At 42.6% G+C, this 18,055-nt stretch overlaps 1 protein-coding gene across 1 annotated transcript in view; it reads left to right on the top strand.

Annotated features, from left to right (window-relative positions):
• Positions 1 to 9,380, top strand: part of XIAP (X-linked inhibitor of apoptosis) — a 41,766-nt gene extending 32,386 nt beyond the window's left edge. Inside the window, exons 4-7 of the mRNA XM_069747181.1 lie at positions 1,888 to 1,966; positions 3,357 to 3,387; positions 4,573 to 4,761; positions 9,102 to 9,380. Coding sequence (XP_069603282.1) covers positions 1,888 to 1,966; positions 3,357 to 3,387; positions 4,573 to 4,761; positions 9,102 to 9,295 — 493 coding nt within the window. The 3' untranslated portion in view covers positions 9,296 to 9,380. The remainder of the gene's footprint in view (positions 1 to 1,887; positions 1,967 to 3,356; positions 3,388 to 4,572; positions 4,762 to 9,101) is intronic.
• Positions 9,381 to 18,055: the final 8,675 nt, after the last annotated feature.

Here is an 18,055-nt window from a genome sequence, read left to right as displayed (position 1 = left end):
TGTCTTCGCTGAGGGACTCCGGATATGGACCTCATGGCTTCAAGACTAAACAACAAGGTTCCCCCGATTAATTGCCTGGTCCCTCGATCCTCAAGCCGTTGGAGCAGACGCACTGGTCCTGCCGTGGCATCAATTCCACCTCCCGTACATTTTTCCTCTTCCCCTGCTACCGAAGGTCATCAAGAAGATTAGGGTAGAGGGAGTTCCGGTGATCCTAGTTGCACCGGGCATGGTACGCGGAACTGGTTCAGCTGGTTGCCGACACCCCCTGGCGGCTTCCAGATCGCATGGATCTTCTCTCTCAGGGCCCGATGTACCACCAGAACTCCGGGCCCTGTGTTTGACGGCGTGGCTGTTGAATCCTGGATTCTAGCCCAAGCTGGATTCTCCCCTAAGGTATCCTCCACCATGATCAGTGCTAGGAAACCCGTGTACATGCGCATTTATCACCGTACCTGGCGAAACTTCATTGGATGGTGCAATGCCCATGGGCGGTCTCCTCTGGTATTTTCCATTCCTTCCTTTTTGGAATTTCTCCAATCAGGACTAGAGTCCGGTCTCGCACTTAACTCACTTAAAGGACAAATATTAGCGTTGTCAGTTCTATTCCAGCGAAAGATTGCCACCAGATTACTGGTTAAGACGTTCATTCAGGGAGTTTCCCGTGTGGTGCCTCCCTATAAAATGCCTTTTGGATCCATGGGATCTTAATTTGGTCCTTGGAGCTCTTCAGGAGGCCCCTTTTGAGCCACTGCAGGACGTCTCTCTGGTCTTCCTTTCCTGGAAGGTAGCTTTTCTAGTGGCTATTACGTCAATCAGGCGAGTTTTGGAGTTGGCGGCTTTCTCCTGCCGACCCCCGTTTCTGATTTTTCATCCGGATATGGTGGTTTTGAGGACTTCCCCCCTCTTTTCTACCCAAGGTCGTCTCTTCTTTTCACCTCAATGAAGAGATTATTCTGCCTTCATTCTGTCCGGCACCAGTCCATCGAGTTGAGAAAGCTCTGCACACTCTTGTTGTGGTTAGGGCTCTTCGAGGGTACGTCTCACGGACTGCTCCCTTCCGCAAGTCAGATGTCCTTCCAGAGGGACAACTGAAGGGTTTTCCCGCTTCCAAGGCTACTCTAGCCAAGTGGATCCGATCGGCTATTCAGGAATCCTATCGTGTCAAGGGTGCTCCTATCCCAGCCGGGATTACGGCCCATTCTACTCGATCAGTGAGCGCCTCTTGGCCCATTCTGCACCAGGCGTCATCACAACAGGTCTGCAAAGCTGTGACTTTGTAAAAGTATGCAAGCTGGACCAAGCATTACCACATTCATTCCTTTTCTTCTGCAGACGCTGCCCTTGCAAGGCGCATTATGCAGTCGGCAATAGTACCTTAACTGTAAGCCTATGGTACATGGGGTAATAGCAGCTATGTTGCTCCCCACCCAGGGACTGCTTTAGGACGTCCCATGGTCCTGTCTCCCCCAATGAGGCGTAGGAGACATTGGGGGACACAGCACCCACCCTGTTAGCCTATTGGCTTGTTATATCTTCTTTGGTTTTGACAGTTTTATTGTCTTATATTTAATACTCCTACTGCTTTAATACCGAACTGGTTGAATATTGCCCAGTGAGAGGGTGTATACTGCAGGGGAGGAGTTATCTTTCTGTGTTAACTTAGTGTCCTCCTAGTGGCAGCAGCATAACACCCATGGTCCTGTGTCCCCAATGAATGGCTCGGAGAAAAGGATTTTACGGTGAGTACACAAAAATCCCTATTTTTTTAATTGGGAATGTAAAAAAAACCCAACTAACTGTGAACAGAGCCCAAGGCTCCATTTCTGTATCTTATTCTTTTTGATGTAAGAATCTAACATGCTTTTTCTTTTTCTGTCACTGTAGGTGCAAATTTCTAGTTGATGAAAAAGGGCAGCATTTTATCAACACTGTGCAGCTGACCAGGCCCCTGCCGAGCTGGCCGGTGAGTTCTGTTTCCTCCTGACTAAACTGGATGCCAAACAATGGAGTCACTGACTGTCTCACATGTGATCACTGTCTTTATGTAGACAGATTAATGTGCCGAACCTTAGGGTGTGCCGGCCCTGTGGGTACAACCGCTGACCTCTCTAATTTAACAGTTGAATTGGCAGATTTTCCAGTTGCCTTCCATGCAGGGATGACTGTGCCATAAAGATGCCATGCAGACAGAATTCCATCTAAGGCCGGTTTGACATTTGCAGTTGTTTCCACAGCGTTTCTGACGCATACATCCGCATGCGTCTTGATTTCCTATCTTTAACATTGTAGACACAGGTTCATGCGCTTGCATGTGTTCGCCCGCGTTTGTTTTCGCATGCGTTTTTTCACAGTGTGCAGCGGGGCGCGGCTAACGCACCATGTTGGAATTTTGAGGTGGCAAATTTCCGTGAAATATGCGCAGGCATGCTCATCCGGATGAGTGCGTTAAAAAAATGCATTACTGTCCTTGGGAAGCATGCATACGCATGTCTTTGCGTACGCATGCGTTTGATGCGTTTGCGTACCTCGTACTGCGCATGTCCAGGAACTGATTTAGACACGCCCATTGAGACACGCACTCCTGGAAATATCAAACGCATGCGCGTCAAAAGCGCAAATGCATGTAAAAATGCATGCAAACGCCGCATTTTTTCCTGTCATGCATAAGCTGATGCGGATAAAAAACGCTGCGTTTGCGTGTGGTTACGGACGATACGCAGCAGACTCAACGGCAAATGTGAACCTAGCCTAGTGTGGGTACAATTCCATGAGATCACCAGACTTCAGGTCCCAATTTTTTATTCTCATGGCAGATAATTTGCTGTCAGAGGTGTCCTTCCCCTCTACCCTTAATAACATGCCTGCTCTCATTGGCTCCAGCACACACATACGCTGGGGAAGAGTTATTTGACTAAATGCAGCAAAAATGTTTTTTTTATGACTTGCACTATACTTGTCATGTGTTTAACACACTTTCTGCGCATTGTCTAACAAAGGAGTGTGACTGCACTAGAAATGGTTGTGGCCAGACACTAGCAACCTATCACAAAAATGAGCAAAAATGTTGTCACAAACTAAGCTAACTGGTGTAAACTCGGACCAGACAGTAAAGATCATCGCCGCTGTTATAGATTTGCTGCATTTTATGATGGTTGCACTGTGTGGAAAGTCAGTGCTGATAAATGTACCGCATTGTTCTGACTCCCCCTCTGGGCACACAAACCCCATCGAAGACATTTTATCATTGGCAATAGTATCTAGAAATTAAATTTGTTCAACTGATTTTAAAAGTTAATCATGGGTATCTGTGAACGGCAATGTTATTATTCAATATTTGTGTTTTCTTCCTTTAGGAAAGTGATGTCCCTCCTGCTTTACCTGAAGGTAACAAGAACACTATTGTACATTGTTAGTGCCAAAATTGAATACAGCAGCACTCACTCGGTAAGTGCTCAGATGTATGTAAACATTAAATATATGAAATTTGTACTGCATTACTGATATATAGAATATACTTATACAATGAAAGTACGTAGTGCATAAACTGGCCAATTCATTAGAGCCCACCAGCCACGGCAAGGGGACCTTTCTTTGAGGAGTCCCTAAAACTAATATTTATCAGACATGCCTCTCCCGGCCTAAAAGTCTACAAATTGAAAGGGGCAAGTAGGTTCCAGCACTAATTAAAAACAGCCTGAAGCTGATGGGAGAAGTGCTAAGTCCGATATGGAGGCAGTCACCATCTCCAATTGTATACTACAAGAAACTGACCAAGACCGCTATTGTGCACTGTGGAAGTGGTGACGGCCTTCATATCTGGCTGGGCTCCCTCCCATTAGCCTTGGGCTATTTTTGATTAGTTCTGGATCCTACCTGCCCTCTAAACTTGTAGGCTTTTAGCCTGGGAGAGGCATGTCTGATAAATATTAGGTTTAGGGGTCCCATCAAAGAAAGGTCACCTTGCCATGGCTGGTGGGTTCTCATGAATTGGCCAATTTATGCACTAAGTACCCTCATTTATATCAGTAATGCAGTCCAAATTTCATATATTCAGTGTTTGCACACATCTTAGCAATTACAGAATGCTGCTGGTTTTTTTTTGTGTATAACATATATTATTTTATTATTATTATTTAACATACAAATATACCATGTGTGTATGTATATATTATTGTACATGTAGATTTTGTATATTATCTAAAATATAGTAATGGATACTTTTGTAATGATAGTGCTTGTTTCCTATAATGGTAATATTCAGACTACATTATTTTAGGAAAACTCAACTCCAATCCTTTCCATGCCCATTGCATCCGTGGCCCTCTGCCCCTGTAGATAATGATGGTGGCCCGGCCTGTGTGATTGATGGCCTATCAGCCAGGAGTCACATGTCAATGCCACTGTAGCGAGTGGGGTGTGACTGGAAGCAGTAAGTCCTAAAGGGCATAGTGTCCGTCCCTCACATCCTCCATCCAATCCTCCTGGTTATCCATGGGAGATGTGAGCAGATCTAAAACCATCCATTTCATTCTTTTCTCAGCAGATTAATAGATCTGTGTCTCTTTCCAGACAGTGAATTAGTGAAGACCCCTTTGGTGATTCATGCACAGCAAATGGGATTTCATTTAGAAGAAATTAAGAAACTGATGTCGAAAAGAATAAAAAACACTGGAAAAAACTACACATCTGTCGAATCCCTGGTGTCCGATTTATTAAATTCTCAGCCTGCGAATGGTAGTGCTAAACCAGCAGAAAAAGGTACGGACATATATTGGAAATTATCAATTAAAATCTTATTAGTACAAAGACCGTGTCCAGATTCTTAAAGGTCCATATGTCAGCAGAAAACAGGGCCGTCATATATTAGTAGCAGCATTAAAGAGGTTTCATGTCTTCCCACAGAGGAAAAATGTTGTTTTTTTTGTTTTTTGTTTTTTTCATTTTTCTGTATTTTTGTTTTTTCCTTCTCTTTTTTTCCAAGAGTCCTAGCATCTTTATGCTGCATTTACACAGCTGTTTGAGGGCTTGCTTGGTTTTTTGTAGGGCTCCATTCATTTTACCATATAATGTTCTGAGAACAGAGGGGGGAGGCTTCCACTAGGCAGTAAAGTGGTGGGGGAAAAACACACACTTCTGGGTTTTGTTTTGTTTTTTTATTTACTCTGTCAAAAATAACCCGGAACTATTTTCCAGATCAGTACAATTACAGCGATACCAAATTTATACACATACAACATTTTTGATCATCGTTTGTGTGGTGTGGTGTGGTGAGCAAACAAACGCATTGCTATCGCTTTGAATTTTCTCTTTATGGTATTTACCATAAGGATTGATTTTGATCGGACCTGGACGGATATGGAGATATAAAGTACGTCTTTTAAACAGGAAAATAATAGTAATTTGAATTTTTATAATTTCTTTTGTTAAACTTTTTTTTAATCCCTATTATGCTTGTACTAATCCACACCCCTTCCTCCTTTACACCATTTTTGGCTACTTGAAACTGTGACCATTTGTTTGCTTCTGTTTCTACTTCTGCATAGCAGTGTGTGGAGCAAATGATGAGGCCCAACCAAGGGGACGAAGTGGCAGCCATGATAACACATCGGAAATTGCGTTATTAGAATGCCTTGGTCGTTCAGTGACGGTGGTATTTGAATGGTTTAAAGGCATTGATTTAAAAAGTTCAGCACAGCTGTATAACAAGTGGATACTCCCAATTTTTCCCAGTTTAATTACAATCTTCTTTAGTACAGTACTTAGTCTCTCTGGCTGTTATGACCTGCTGTAACCATGATGCATAGCCAAACACCAGCTTCGGACAGTGTTCCTCTGGAATTTTAGCCCATTCTTCATGGACAATGGCCTCTAGTTCATTAATATTCTTGTATTCGCTGCTACATCAGCCTTCTTAAAATCCCACCAAAGATTTCCTATGGGGTTCAAGTCAGCAACTGTGACCGTCACTCCAGAATCTTCCAGGACTCCTGAAACCAAGCCTTAGTGGACTTCAAGTTATGGTTTGATTATTGTCCTGAGGGAAAGTTCAATGATGTCCAAGCTTCAGCTTACTCACAAAGGGAATTATGTATTTTTTGTCATTGTTTAATATGTGTTTTTATTTGAAAACTTAAAGGGAACCTGTCACCAGAAAAAGCGTTATTCATCTGCAGGTTAATAGTGATATTAACCTGCACCTGCACTTAGCCGAATGCTGCGGGGAGAAAATTAACTTTATTCCTCCCTGCAGAGTTCCGGTTTCAGTCATGGTGCGGGTTCAGAGAGTGGTGTAACCGTGCCACGGCCTTGACTGACACTGGCTCTGCATTGGGGTGCAGTCACAGCCGCCACCCTCTATACTCAGGGGTGACTGCACTGGCGCTGCCCCCGTGACCGAAACTGGAATGCTGCCGGGGGAATAAAGTTCATTTCCTCCCCGCAATGTTCAGCTACATGCAGGCAGGTCAGCAACGCTATTAACCTGCAGATTAACCCCATATCTTCAGGTTAATAATTTTTTTTTTTACAGGTTCCCTTTAAACCTCAGTTGTTGCTGTCTCACGCCTTGCGCAGTCACTCGTGGGTTTTTGACCACCTGCCTAATGGAGCTGGTGATGGCTTCATCTTTCTGTCTTGTCTCAGTAGTGTACCCGTGTTCCTATAACCTTGAATGTGTGAATTCTTCTTCCAGCTGTTTCTCTAGGAACAGTCAATGAGTTTTGCTATGTTTTTGATCTTTTTTTTTACCTTGCCCTTTTTCTAACATGCAATCATACATCAGAGTTAACAAGCACATAGCCAGTTCAGGAATTGAGTATGTTTTTCTCATAACTTGTTAGTCACTTGATTTGTTGGATCAGATGTGCTTGAGACAACACCTGATTTGCAAATGTGGGCTTGTGTGAGAGATTTTATTCAGGGGAGGTGAATAATTCTTAGGTTGCAGTAGCCATTGTTTACTATTTCAGGTGGTTCATGTTCTACTCCGCAGTGGTGTTCTAAAATGGTGATACAAAGTAGAGCAGCTGTACGCCATTATGTAGCTGCGGGAGTGGGGAGCTGGTTGTCAGACACAGCCGGGCTCCCTATAGAGAAGGCAGAGATGGTTTATTATTGCTTCTGCTTTCCCTAGCACTGTATACACAGCGCTGACAGTACTTCCTCCTCTGGACCCTGTGGTCATGGGATCGCTGGGAGTAGGGAGCAGGAGCTGCTCATTTTTAGGAGACCCAATCAGTTCTGTTATACAGAGAAAATCAGATTATTTTTTTTTTTTTATATTATTATTGTTTTGAGATGGCCCCTTTGCCCGCCCCCCCCCCCCCCCCAAAAAAAAAAAAAAAAAAATCTTGTATGTATTTATGGGGGGAACAATGTCTTAAATAAATCAATCAATAAAATCAATTTCCTGGTTTTTGCTTTTCTTATTTTCCCAACAATAACAGCTAAAAAATAAGCTATGACAATAACAAAAATTAGACCCCAACAAAAAAAAGGATGCAAAAATGATTTGAATATCTAAATGAGAAAATATTTTACAGCTCTTTGAACCACATGTCCAAAAATACCCGTGAAAATGTGCCCAGTCTTAACCCCTTCATGACCTTGGGATTTTTCGTTTTTCCGTGTTCGTTTTTCACTCCCCTCCTTCCCAGAGCCATAACTTTTTTATTTTTCCGTCAATTTGGCCATGTGAGGGCTTATTTTTTGCGGGACGAGTTGTACTTTTGAACGACATCATTGGTTTTAGCATGTCGTGTACTAGAAAACGGGGAAAAAATTCCAAGTGCGGTGAAATTGCAAAAAAAGTGCAATCCCACACTTGTTTTTTGTTTGGCTTTTTTGCTAGGTTCACTAAATGCTAAAACTGACCTGCCATTATGATTCTCCAGGTCAGTACGAGTTCATAGACACCTAACATGACTAGGTTATTTTTTTATCTAAGTGGTGAAAAAAAATTCCAAACTTTGCTAAAAAAAAAAAAAAAAATTGTGCCATTTCCGATACCCGTAGCGTCTCCATTTTTCGTGATCTGGGGTCGGTTGAGGGCTTATTTTTTGCGTGCCGAGATGACGTTTTTCATGATAGCATTTCGGTGCAGATACGTTCTTTTGATCGCCCGTTATTGCATTTTAATGCAATGTCGCGGCGACCAAAAAAACGTAATTCTGGCGTTTTGAATTTTTTTCCCGCTACGCTGTTTAGCGATCAGGTTAATGCTTGTTTTTAGTTGATAGATCGGGCGATTCTGAGCGCGGCGATACCAAATATGCGTAGATTTTATATTTTTTTATTGATTTATTTTGATTGGGGCGAAAGGGGGGTGATTTAAACTTTTATTTTTTTTTAATTTTTTAACATTTTTTTTTCAACTTTTTTTTTTTTACTTTTGCCATGCTTTAATAGCCTCCATGGGAGGCTGGAAGCAGGCACAACGCGATCGCCTCTGCTACATAGCAGCGATCTGCTGATCGCTGCTATGTAGCAGAAATGGAGGTGTGCTGTGAGCGCCGACCACAGGGTGGCGCTCACAGCCACTGGCGATCAGTAACCATAGAGGTCTCAAGGACCTCTATGGTTACAATGGAGACGCATCGCCGACCCCCGATCATGTGACGGGGGTCGGCGATGACGTCATTTCCGGCCGCCCGGCCGGATGCGGTAGTTAAATGCCGCTGTCTGCGTTTGACAGCGACATTTAACTAGTTAATAGGTGCGGGCAGATCGCGATTCTGCCCGCGCCTATTACGGGCACATGTCAGCTGTTCAAAACAGCTGACATATCCCGTCTTTGGTGCGGGCTCACCACGGAGCCCTGCATCAAAGCAGAGGATCTGACCTCGGACGTACTATCCCGTCCAAGGTCAGATAGGGGTTAAACTGGGTAGAAGTGGCATTTTGTATTGAGTTTGGAGAAACCGCTGGTTATATTCGTTGTGTTGAGCTGTTTACATTGTTCTTGTTTGCCTTTTTTATTGCAAACAGCAGAATGTTGGTACGTTTTACCAATGAACCTGATTTCCAGTGGGGGTTGAATAGTTTTCTAACTTTTACATTAATAAGCCTTTACTTTTCTAATGAAAAATTATATTTTGCAGAGAACAACATAGAAGAAAAGCTGAGGAAACTGGAGGAGGAGAAGATCTGCAAAGTGTGTATGGACAAAGCGGTGTGCATTGTGTTCATCCCTTGTGGTCACCTGGTAGTGTGCGCGGACTGTGCCGAGGTCCTGGATAAATGTCCCATATGTTGTACTATTATAGAAAGACGGCAGAGAATTTTTATGTCCTAAAAGGCAGTTGTCTTTTAAAGTAGGATTTTATTCTAGAGATTGAGTTTTCTGCTGTTTTTAACCTTTTTTTTTTTTTTTTTTTTTTTTTACAAAATATGAATATATAAATGATTATTAAGTGTCTGCACTGCATAGTGGTGAGTCCCAAAGATGTGACCTGATTTTGCACCATCTATGCAGTAACCAAGGAAAAACCTCTAGTTTCAAGATCTTCCGGAGAGAACTCATTTGAGAATACATTTTTCCAACTTTTTTTTTTTCACCATCAGTAGATTAAATATTAATTTATTTCAGCAATGTTTCAAAGGGGTTGTTCACTACCTTTATACTGATGTCCTACCCTTAGGACAGGTCATCAATATCAGGTTGTTGGGGGGTGTAACATCCGGCACCATCTCCAATTTCCTGTTCCTGGTGCTGACCGGATGTGATCAGTTGCGGAGCTGCACAACAAACAACACAGCTCCGTCAGGTGTATAGTGGCCGCACTGAGGTACTGCAGGTCTACTGTACTATTCATGTGAATAGAGAAGGATTTGCAGTACCCAGTCACGACCATTATACAGCTGACGGAGCTGTGCTGTGCAGCTCCACAACTGATCACATCTGGTCAGTAACAGAGACTGCTGATCGGCAGGGGCCCCAGTGTCGCATCCCCACTGATTTGATAGTGATGGCCTGTCCTAAGGATAGGACATCAGTATAAAGGTACTTGACAGTCCTTTTAACAAAAGCTCTGCAGAAAGTTGCATATACTAAATGTACAGATCCAATATTATATTTTGTTTTTTGATTTATCACTTTCTTGTTTTTCTTTAGTTAAAATCGTTTTATACGTATAATTGATGGCTGAATATTGTAGCTCTCACTGAAGATGTTGAGTTCACTTTTATTATTGGATCTGATGGGGAATGCTAGGAGTAAAAAAAACAAAAAAACAGATCGTTACACTACTAAAGCATTTTCTTTTACATTTTCTGTAGTTGTTTAGCATGTAGGTCTTGAAATGTACAGTTGCAAAATATGCCAGTTTATACTCACACAGTGAAAAACAGCAGGTGGTGGTCACTTTTTGGACTACATTTAGCTTACGAGCACCTCTCCTACAACATTGAGTGCTGACTGTCTCCTTTGATATACACACATAGTAACGAGAAGACTAGTGATGAGCGAGCATGCTCAGATAAGGTGTTATCCGAGCATGCTCGTGTGGTAATATGTTCGAGTCCCCGCGACTGCTGTTCGACAGCCGCAACACATGCAGGGCTTGCCAGTTTAAGCAATCCCTGCATTTGTCACAGCTGTTGAGTGGGCGTCTAGTCAAGGACGCCAAAGACAGTAACACCTTATCTGAGCACGCCCGCTCATCACTAGTGAAGACCACTAACTAGCACTATCCAGATCAAATTTTTCTTTGGTTTTTTCCTATTTTTGGTCAACTCGAAATCGTTTTTTTTTTATTAGCTTGTTCTTCTTCATTATAGCGGCAGGGCAGGATCACATTACGGATCGCATTGAACATAATTGGGTTTGTCAGGTTTTTGTCATCAGTGAGACTTTATAGGTTGCATTGGTAATCTGACCTAGAGTTAGAGAAGCCTGTTTTTTTTTTCTGTGGTTTTTCTTGGGCTTTATAGGAGACCCTGATTTTGCTTTATAATTCATATTATGGTATCGCAGTACTTAGAACAAGCAATCAGATGGTCACAGGTTCAGGTCCTGTATAAAGATTAAAAAAATAATTAAAATCAACAGACATTAAAGGGAACCTGTCACCCCCAAAATCGATGGTGAGGTAAGCTCACAGGCATCAGGGGCTTATCTACAGCATTCTGTAATGCTGTAGATAAGCCCCTAATGTACCCTGAAAGATGAGAAAAAGAGTTTAGATTATACTCACCCAGGGGCGGTCCCACTGCGGTCCGGTCCGCTGGGCATCACGATCCGGTACGGGGCCTCCTATCTTCATACGATCACGTCCTCTTCTTGTCTTCATGCTGCGGCTCCGGCGCAGGCGTACTTTGTCTTCCCTGTTGAGAGCAGCATAAAGTACTGCAGTGCGCAGGTGCTGGGCCTCTCTGACCTTTCCCGGCGCCTGCGCACTGCAGTACTTTGCTCTGCCCTCAACAGGGAAGACAAAGTACGCCTGCGCCGGAGCCACAGCGTGAAGACAAGAAGAGGACGTCAACGTAAGAAGATGGGAGGCGCCGGATCGGACCGCCCCTGGGTGAGTATAATCTAACCTCTTTTTCTCATCTTTCAGGATACATCGGGGGCTTATCCACAGCATTAGGCTGCCGTCACACTCCTCTCCTGGTTTTGGCTTACAAATACTGATGTAAAATACTGACCAAATACTGATACTGTGACGGCAGCCTTACAGAATGCTGTAGATAAGCCCCTGATGCTGGTGGGCTTAGCTCATCTTCGATTTTGGGGGTGACAGGGTTCCCTTTAAGAAATAAACATACGGGATGTTGCTACATCTGCAAAAGCCTGATCTAGCTAATTATTACATTATTTATCTAAACATTATTATCTAAACACCAGAATTGCACTTTTTGGTCATCACTTCTACACACCCCAAAATGCAATGCATGTACCTTAAGATGGTATGAATTTAAAAAAAAAAAAAAAGCAATGCCTGGCAGTTCCAAAATAGTTAAAGGTCTCAAAAAATGGTGACACAAATCACATTTTGTGCCTGTGAAAAAATCTCTTCAAGTTTTCAGATGAGACTTGCCCCCCCCCAAAAAAAAAATAAACACATCTCATGGGTATCATTTGTATTGCATCCCTTTGATTTAAAGGGAATCTGTCAGCAGGACCCACCTTCCTAAGCCGTCTATATGGACATGTAGGGCATAGGAAGCTGTATACAATGATACCTTTATATCTGCGATCCGAAGTCTTATTCCAGAGAAATCCATATTTTTCTTAATATGTAAATGATCTGTTGAGTTCTATGGGCCGGACATAGATCTCCCTGAGAACTTGTATCCAGATATTATTATAAATGAAAGGGGGCGTTACTTATTTCCTGGTTTATCATGTCTTTAAGTATATACAGTATATATTGTTGTCATTGATGCATGCAGTCTGGTTTTAGGCACAGGTGCGTCCTTTATTACCTAGGGTGTCGCTCGGGTTTGGAGTACTATGGGACTGGTCTGTACCATATTTTTTCTTTGACATCTAAGGTCCTCATGTGTCTTAAACATACTATTGGTCACCTGGTGTTACTTTTAGCCTTTTTTGCCAGTGTTCTTCTGTATTGGTTTATTAAATATGTTTTCTAATCCATTTACCGTATATTTACTCTGTTATACAAAGTGGGGATAGGGGTTTCCTTGTGTCTTCCATTAGTTATTATTGATATAATTATGAACTACGGTATCTGGCCATCTAGATTTATTTTGATGTTTTTTTAGTCTGACTTCTCCCATTACTGTTTTATATTTTTGTATATATTTATTAATAAAATGTATTCATCTATGCTGTATATACTGGTTTGCCCTTAAATTTCTCATTGATGTACACTTGTTATATTTTTCATAATTGACTATTTTTTTCCGGTCTTGCATATTTATGCTTCACGGTATTATTGTATTTTGGAGATTTTATATAGGTTAGCATGTTAACGACTGACAGCCTGCTCTCCTGATCTACAGGTCTCACACTTGTAACGTCCCCATTTATTTATAATAATCTCTGTAGACAGATTCTCATGCAGATCTAATGCGTTAGAATCGTGCCACCATCTAGTTTATTTATAATAATCTCTGAAGACAGATTCTCATGCAGATCTATGTCCGGCCCATAGATCTTAACAGCTCATTAACATATAATAAAAAAGTAGATTTCTCTGGAATAAGACAACAGATCACATATATTAAGGTATCATGTTACTCAGCTTCTTATGACCAACATTCCCTTATAGATGGTTTAGGAGGGATGATCCTACTGACAGATTCCCTTTAAGGATACATTGCCATTATTAACACAGGAAACTGTATTTGATCTGTAAAATATTGATGTATGAAAACAGATGCCGTATGGATGTCAACAAACGGACACACGGTTGGAATATGGATGAAAATCTTTTTTTCTAGTTTGCCTGTTTTTGATACCATGGCCTGAACCCGGCCCAATATACACTTGTCTCCTCACAGGGCTTCTGGGCATTTCTTTTCACCTAATCGCTCGTTCAGTGACTACTATTATCATATTTTATTGGTCTTTATTTTCATGTCCATTTTAAAATCTATTTTTATTATATTTCTATGTATTTTATTAGAATGAGGCAATATCTGTAAATTTGGTGATTATACATACTGTTGTGTTGTAATGTTAATTGTTTTTATGCCAGTAATGCTGCTAATATACATAATATACCATATATGCTTTGAGATGTCTGCAGTACAATCACTGTATAAATAAAGAATTTAATATAGCAGTTCTTGCATTCTTGCTTTTTGAAAAAAAACATCGAAATATAAATCTTGTATCTAGCACCTTTTTTTGTGTTTAGGTTCTTTTTTTAATGTTTCTAGCAATGTTACAGAGCATTGTTTCCTTTTAGTCAATGTTCGCCTTTCCCGGGTCCATCGGCGAGTTTCCTCCGCTGCTCTAGCATTGGCCACACTGATGTCACGTGGCCAGCACATCAGCCAATCATCGAGCCTAGTGGCCCTGCATATCTACATGGGCAGAGCTTACTGATTGGCTGTTGATGTGGTATTAGCGCTGCAGCCAGTGCCGTGGTATCAGCGCTGCAGCCAGTGCCGGAGCAGCAGCAGCGACTCCTCGGTGAACCCAGGGAAACTATACAGCGAGGTTTATTTTTAACAAATTGCAACTGGAATAGAACATTGTCCAATACGGAACAACCCCCTTTTGAAATAGTAACTTTTTCTTCGTAATTCATCAGCACAAGTGAAGATCAGAAACTTTGTAAGACTTCTTTTTTCTCCACTTAAAAAAAATAATTTATTTCTTTGTACTGACCATTTACACTCAAAACTGCTGAAATCTAACACCTGCCTGCAGCGAAGGGTTAAATTTTGTAAAATTTGAAAGTTGTGTTTTGTCTATACAACTATGGAGAGAAAAAAAGGAGAGGGGGGATGGGGGGGGGGGGGGCGAAAGACAGAGAAACTGCTGAGGCGGCTCCTACAGGGGGAAGCCTGCTAAAATGCAAAATACATGTCATGGCTTAGTTCCTCATTTACACAAGGCGGCTTTGTGGTCTGAAAAGTCTCTTGAATGTCCGCTTTAACCCCTTTCTGACATCCACCGCACATGTATGGCCCAGGGGGCAAGCAGTTCTGTAAAACCGCCGTACAGTGAAGTGATGGTGCCGGCTAAGAAGCAGAGAAGGCGCCACCAACAGATGGTGTCACCTGTTTACTAAAGCTAACATCCTACTGCAATGGCTGTGATCGATCCTAACACCAGCTGCAGGTGTTTCACCACAAAGATGCCGCTTCTTGGAATGACAGCAACATCTAGATCAATGTTTCTCAACTCCAGTCCTCAGGACCCACCAACAGGTCAAGTTTTCAGGATTTCCTTAGTATTGCACAGGTGATAATTTCATCACCTGCTAAAGCATTAATTCCATCACCTATGCAGTACTAACGAAATCCTGAAAACATGACCTGTTGGTGGGTCTTGAGGACTGGAGTTGAGAAACACAAATCTAGATGGTATTATAGATGGTGCCCGCTGCCTCTGATAACCATCGCCCCCCTTCTAGAGTGCCGATGGTTAGGCTACCTACAGTGGTCTAACAGCCTCTTATCAGTGTAAAATTGACAGATATATTACCCTGCAATACTTGTGTATTGCGAACAATAAAACCTAAAAATTATCAACATAAATCCAAATTAATATCCCACGGAGGTCTGGAGTTGGAATGATGCTCAAAATCAAAGTGGAAAATGAAGTTACAGGCTGATCCAACTTCAGTGGAAATGCCTCAAGACAAGGAAATGATGCTCATTAGTGTGTGTTGCCTCCATGTGCCTGCATTACCTTCCTACAATGCCTGGGCATGCTCCTGATGAGGCGGCGGATGGTCTCCTGAGGGATCTCCTCCCAGGCCTGGACTAAAGCATCCGCCAGCTCCTTTACAGTCTGTGGTGCATCGTGATGTTGGTGGATGGTGCGAGACATGATTTCCCAGATGTGTTCAATCGGATTCATCTCTAGGGAATGGGTGGGCCAGTCCATTGCTTCAATGCCTTCAACTTGCAGGAGCTGCTGACACACTCCAGCCACATGAGGTCTGGCATTCTCCTGCATTAGTAGGAACCCAGGGCCAACTGCACCAGCATATGGTCTCACAAGGGGTCTGAGGATCTCAACTCGGTACCTAATGGTAGTCAGGCTACCTCTGGCAAGCACATGGAGGGCTGTACAGCCCTCCAAAGAAATGCCACCCCACACCATTACTGACCCACTGCCAAACCGGTCATGCTGAAGGATGTTGCAGGCAGCAGATCACTCTCCACAGTGTCTCCAGACTCTTATCACGTGTGTCAAATGTGGTCAGTGTGAACCTGCTTTCCTCTGTGAAGAGCACAGGGCTCCAGTGGTGAATTTGCCAATCCTGGTGTTCTGTGGCAAATGCTAAGCGTCCTGCAGGGTATCGGGCTGTGAGTACAACCCCCATCTGTGGACATCGGGCACTCAAACCATTCTCACGGAGTCGGTTTCTAACCGTTTGTGCAGACACATGCACATTTGTGGCCTGCTGGAGGTAATTTTTCAGGGCTCTGGCAGTGCTTCTGTTCCTCCTTGCACAAAGGCTGAGGTAGCGGTCCTGCTGCTGGGTTGTTGTCCCCTCCACATCTCCTGGTGTACTGGTCTGTCTCCTGGTAGCGCCTCCATCCTCTGAACACTACGCTGACACACAGCAAACCTTCTTGCCACAGCTCGCATTGATGTGCCATCTTGGATGAGCTGCACTACCTGAGCCACTTGTGTGAGTTGTAGAGTCAGTGAAAGCACAACCAACATTCAAAAGTGACCAAAACATCAGCCAGAAAGCATTGGTACTGAGATGTGGTCTGTGGTCGCCACCTGCAGAACCACTCCTTTATTGAGTGTTATTTCATAATTGCCAATAATTTCCATCTGTTGTCTATTCCATTTGCACGACAGCATGTGAAATTGATTGTCAAACAGTGTTGCCTCCTGAGTGGACAGTTTGATTTCACAGAAGTTTGATTTACTTGGAGTTATATTCTGTTTAAGTGTTCCCTTTATTTTTTTGAGCAGTGTGTATGTGTGTGTGTATGTATATGTGTATATATATATATATATATATATATATATTTAGTAATGAAGAGGTATGAAACTGTCCATTAAACACTTATGTAAAAACATTTCTTTTAGCACTAAAACTTGCCTAAATAAAGTGAACCTGTCAGCAGGATTTTGCTAAGTAAACTACAGGCAGTGTCAGTTTGGCGCTGTTACATTGATTAAAATAATTGTGCATGGGCAGCATTTAAAGGTAATCTGTCACCTCAATTTTGCCCTATAAACTGAGGCCACCGTCATTAGAGGCTTATCTACAGCATTCTGTAATGCTGTAGATAATCCCCTGATGTAACCTGAAAAATAAGAAAAACAAGTTAGATTATATCACCCAGGGGCGGTCCGGTCCGATGGGCGTCGCGGTCTGGGTCCGGGGCCTCCCATCTTCATACGATGACGTCCCCTTCTTTGCTTCCTGCCGTTGCTCCTGCGCAGGCGTACTTTATCTGTCCTGTTGAGGGCAGCGTAAAGTACTGCAGTGTGCAGGCGCCGTGCCTCTCTTAGCTTTCCCGGCGCCTGCGCACTGCAGTACTTTGCGCTGCCCTCAACAGGGCAGAGAATTACGCTTGCGCAGGAGCCGCAGCAGGAAGCAAAGAGGATATCATCGTATGAAGATGGGAGGTGCCGTACCGCGATGCCCATCAGACGGGACCGCCCCTGGGTGAGTATAATCTAACTTGTTTTTCTTACCTTTCAGGTTACATTGGGGTCTTATCTACAGCATTACAGAATGCTGTAGATAAGCCCCTGATGGCGGTGGCCGCAGCTTATAGGCCCGAAATGGGGTGACAGATTCCCTTTAAAATAGGAGGCCGGTCACTGAAGGTTCAGGGACCTATCATTTAAGCCCACAAGGATGACTATGAGCTAAAGCACCAAACAAAGTGCCTCCCCACAGGCAGCCCCAAAGCAAGAGCATCTCATTAACTGAAAACTGCTAATATAGAGTAAACAACAATCACAAGACAGATTTCTTCAACCCAGGTATCATTTTAATAAGTGTAATAGAGCCAACCTGACAGTGTCAGTAGTTTATTTGGCAACATCCTGATGACAGGTTAGCTTTAAGTCCTTCAGTCCACAACTTAAGATTAAATCAAAATACTTTTTTTTTCATTATACTGACATGCAAAAATTATAATATGATCAAAAAATCATACATAATAAAAAATGGCATATCTGAAAACACCACCTCGTCCCATAAACAAGCCTTCATATGAATGTCAGTTAAAAGTTGAAAGTTAGTTATTAGTATATGATGATGTAACAACTTATTCTACAAAATAGTATTCACTGTGCAAAAGTATACAAAACCTACAAGAAACAAAATGAGCAAAAAACTTTCTGTAACTACATAAGAAAATGCACTTTTGCTTTTTACTTATCTAGTTACAGCAGGGTTTTTGCTCATTTTGTTTCTTGTAGGTTTAATAC

This window comes from Ranitomeya imitator, chromosome 2, assembly GCF_032444005.1.
Source record: "Ranitomeya imitator isolate aRanImi1 chromosome 2, aRanImi1.pri, whole genome shotgun sequence".
NCBI lineage: Eukaryota > Metazoa > Chordata > Amphibia > Anura > Dendrobatidae > Ranitomeya > Ranitomeya imitator.
This window is presented reverse-complemented; position numbering and strand designations above follow the sequence as displayed.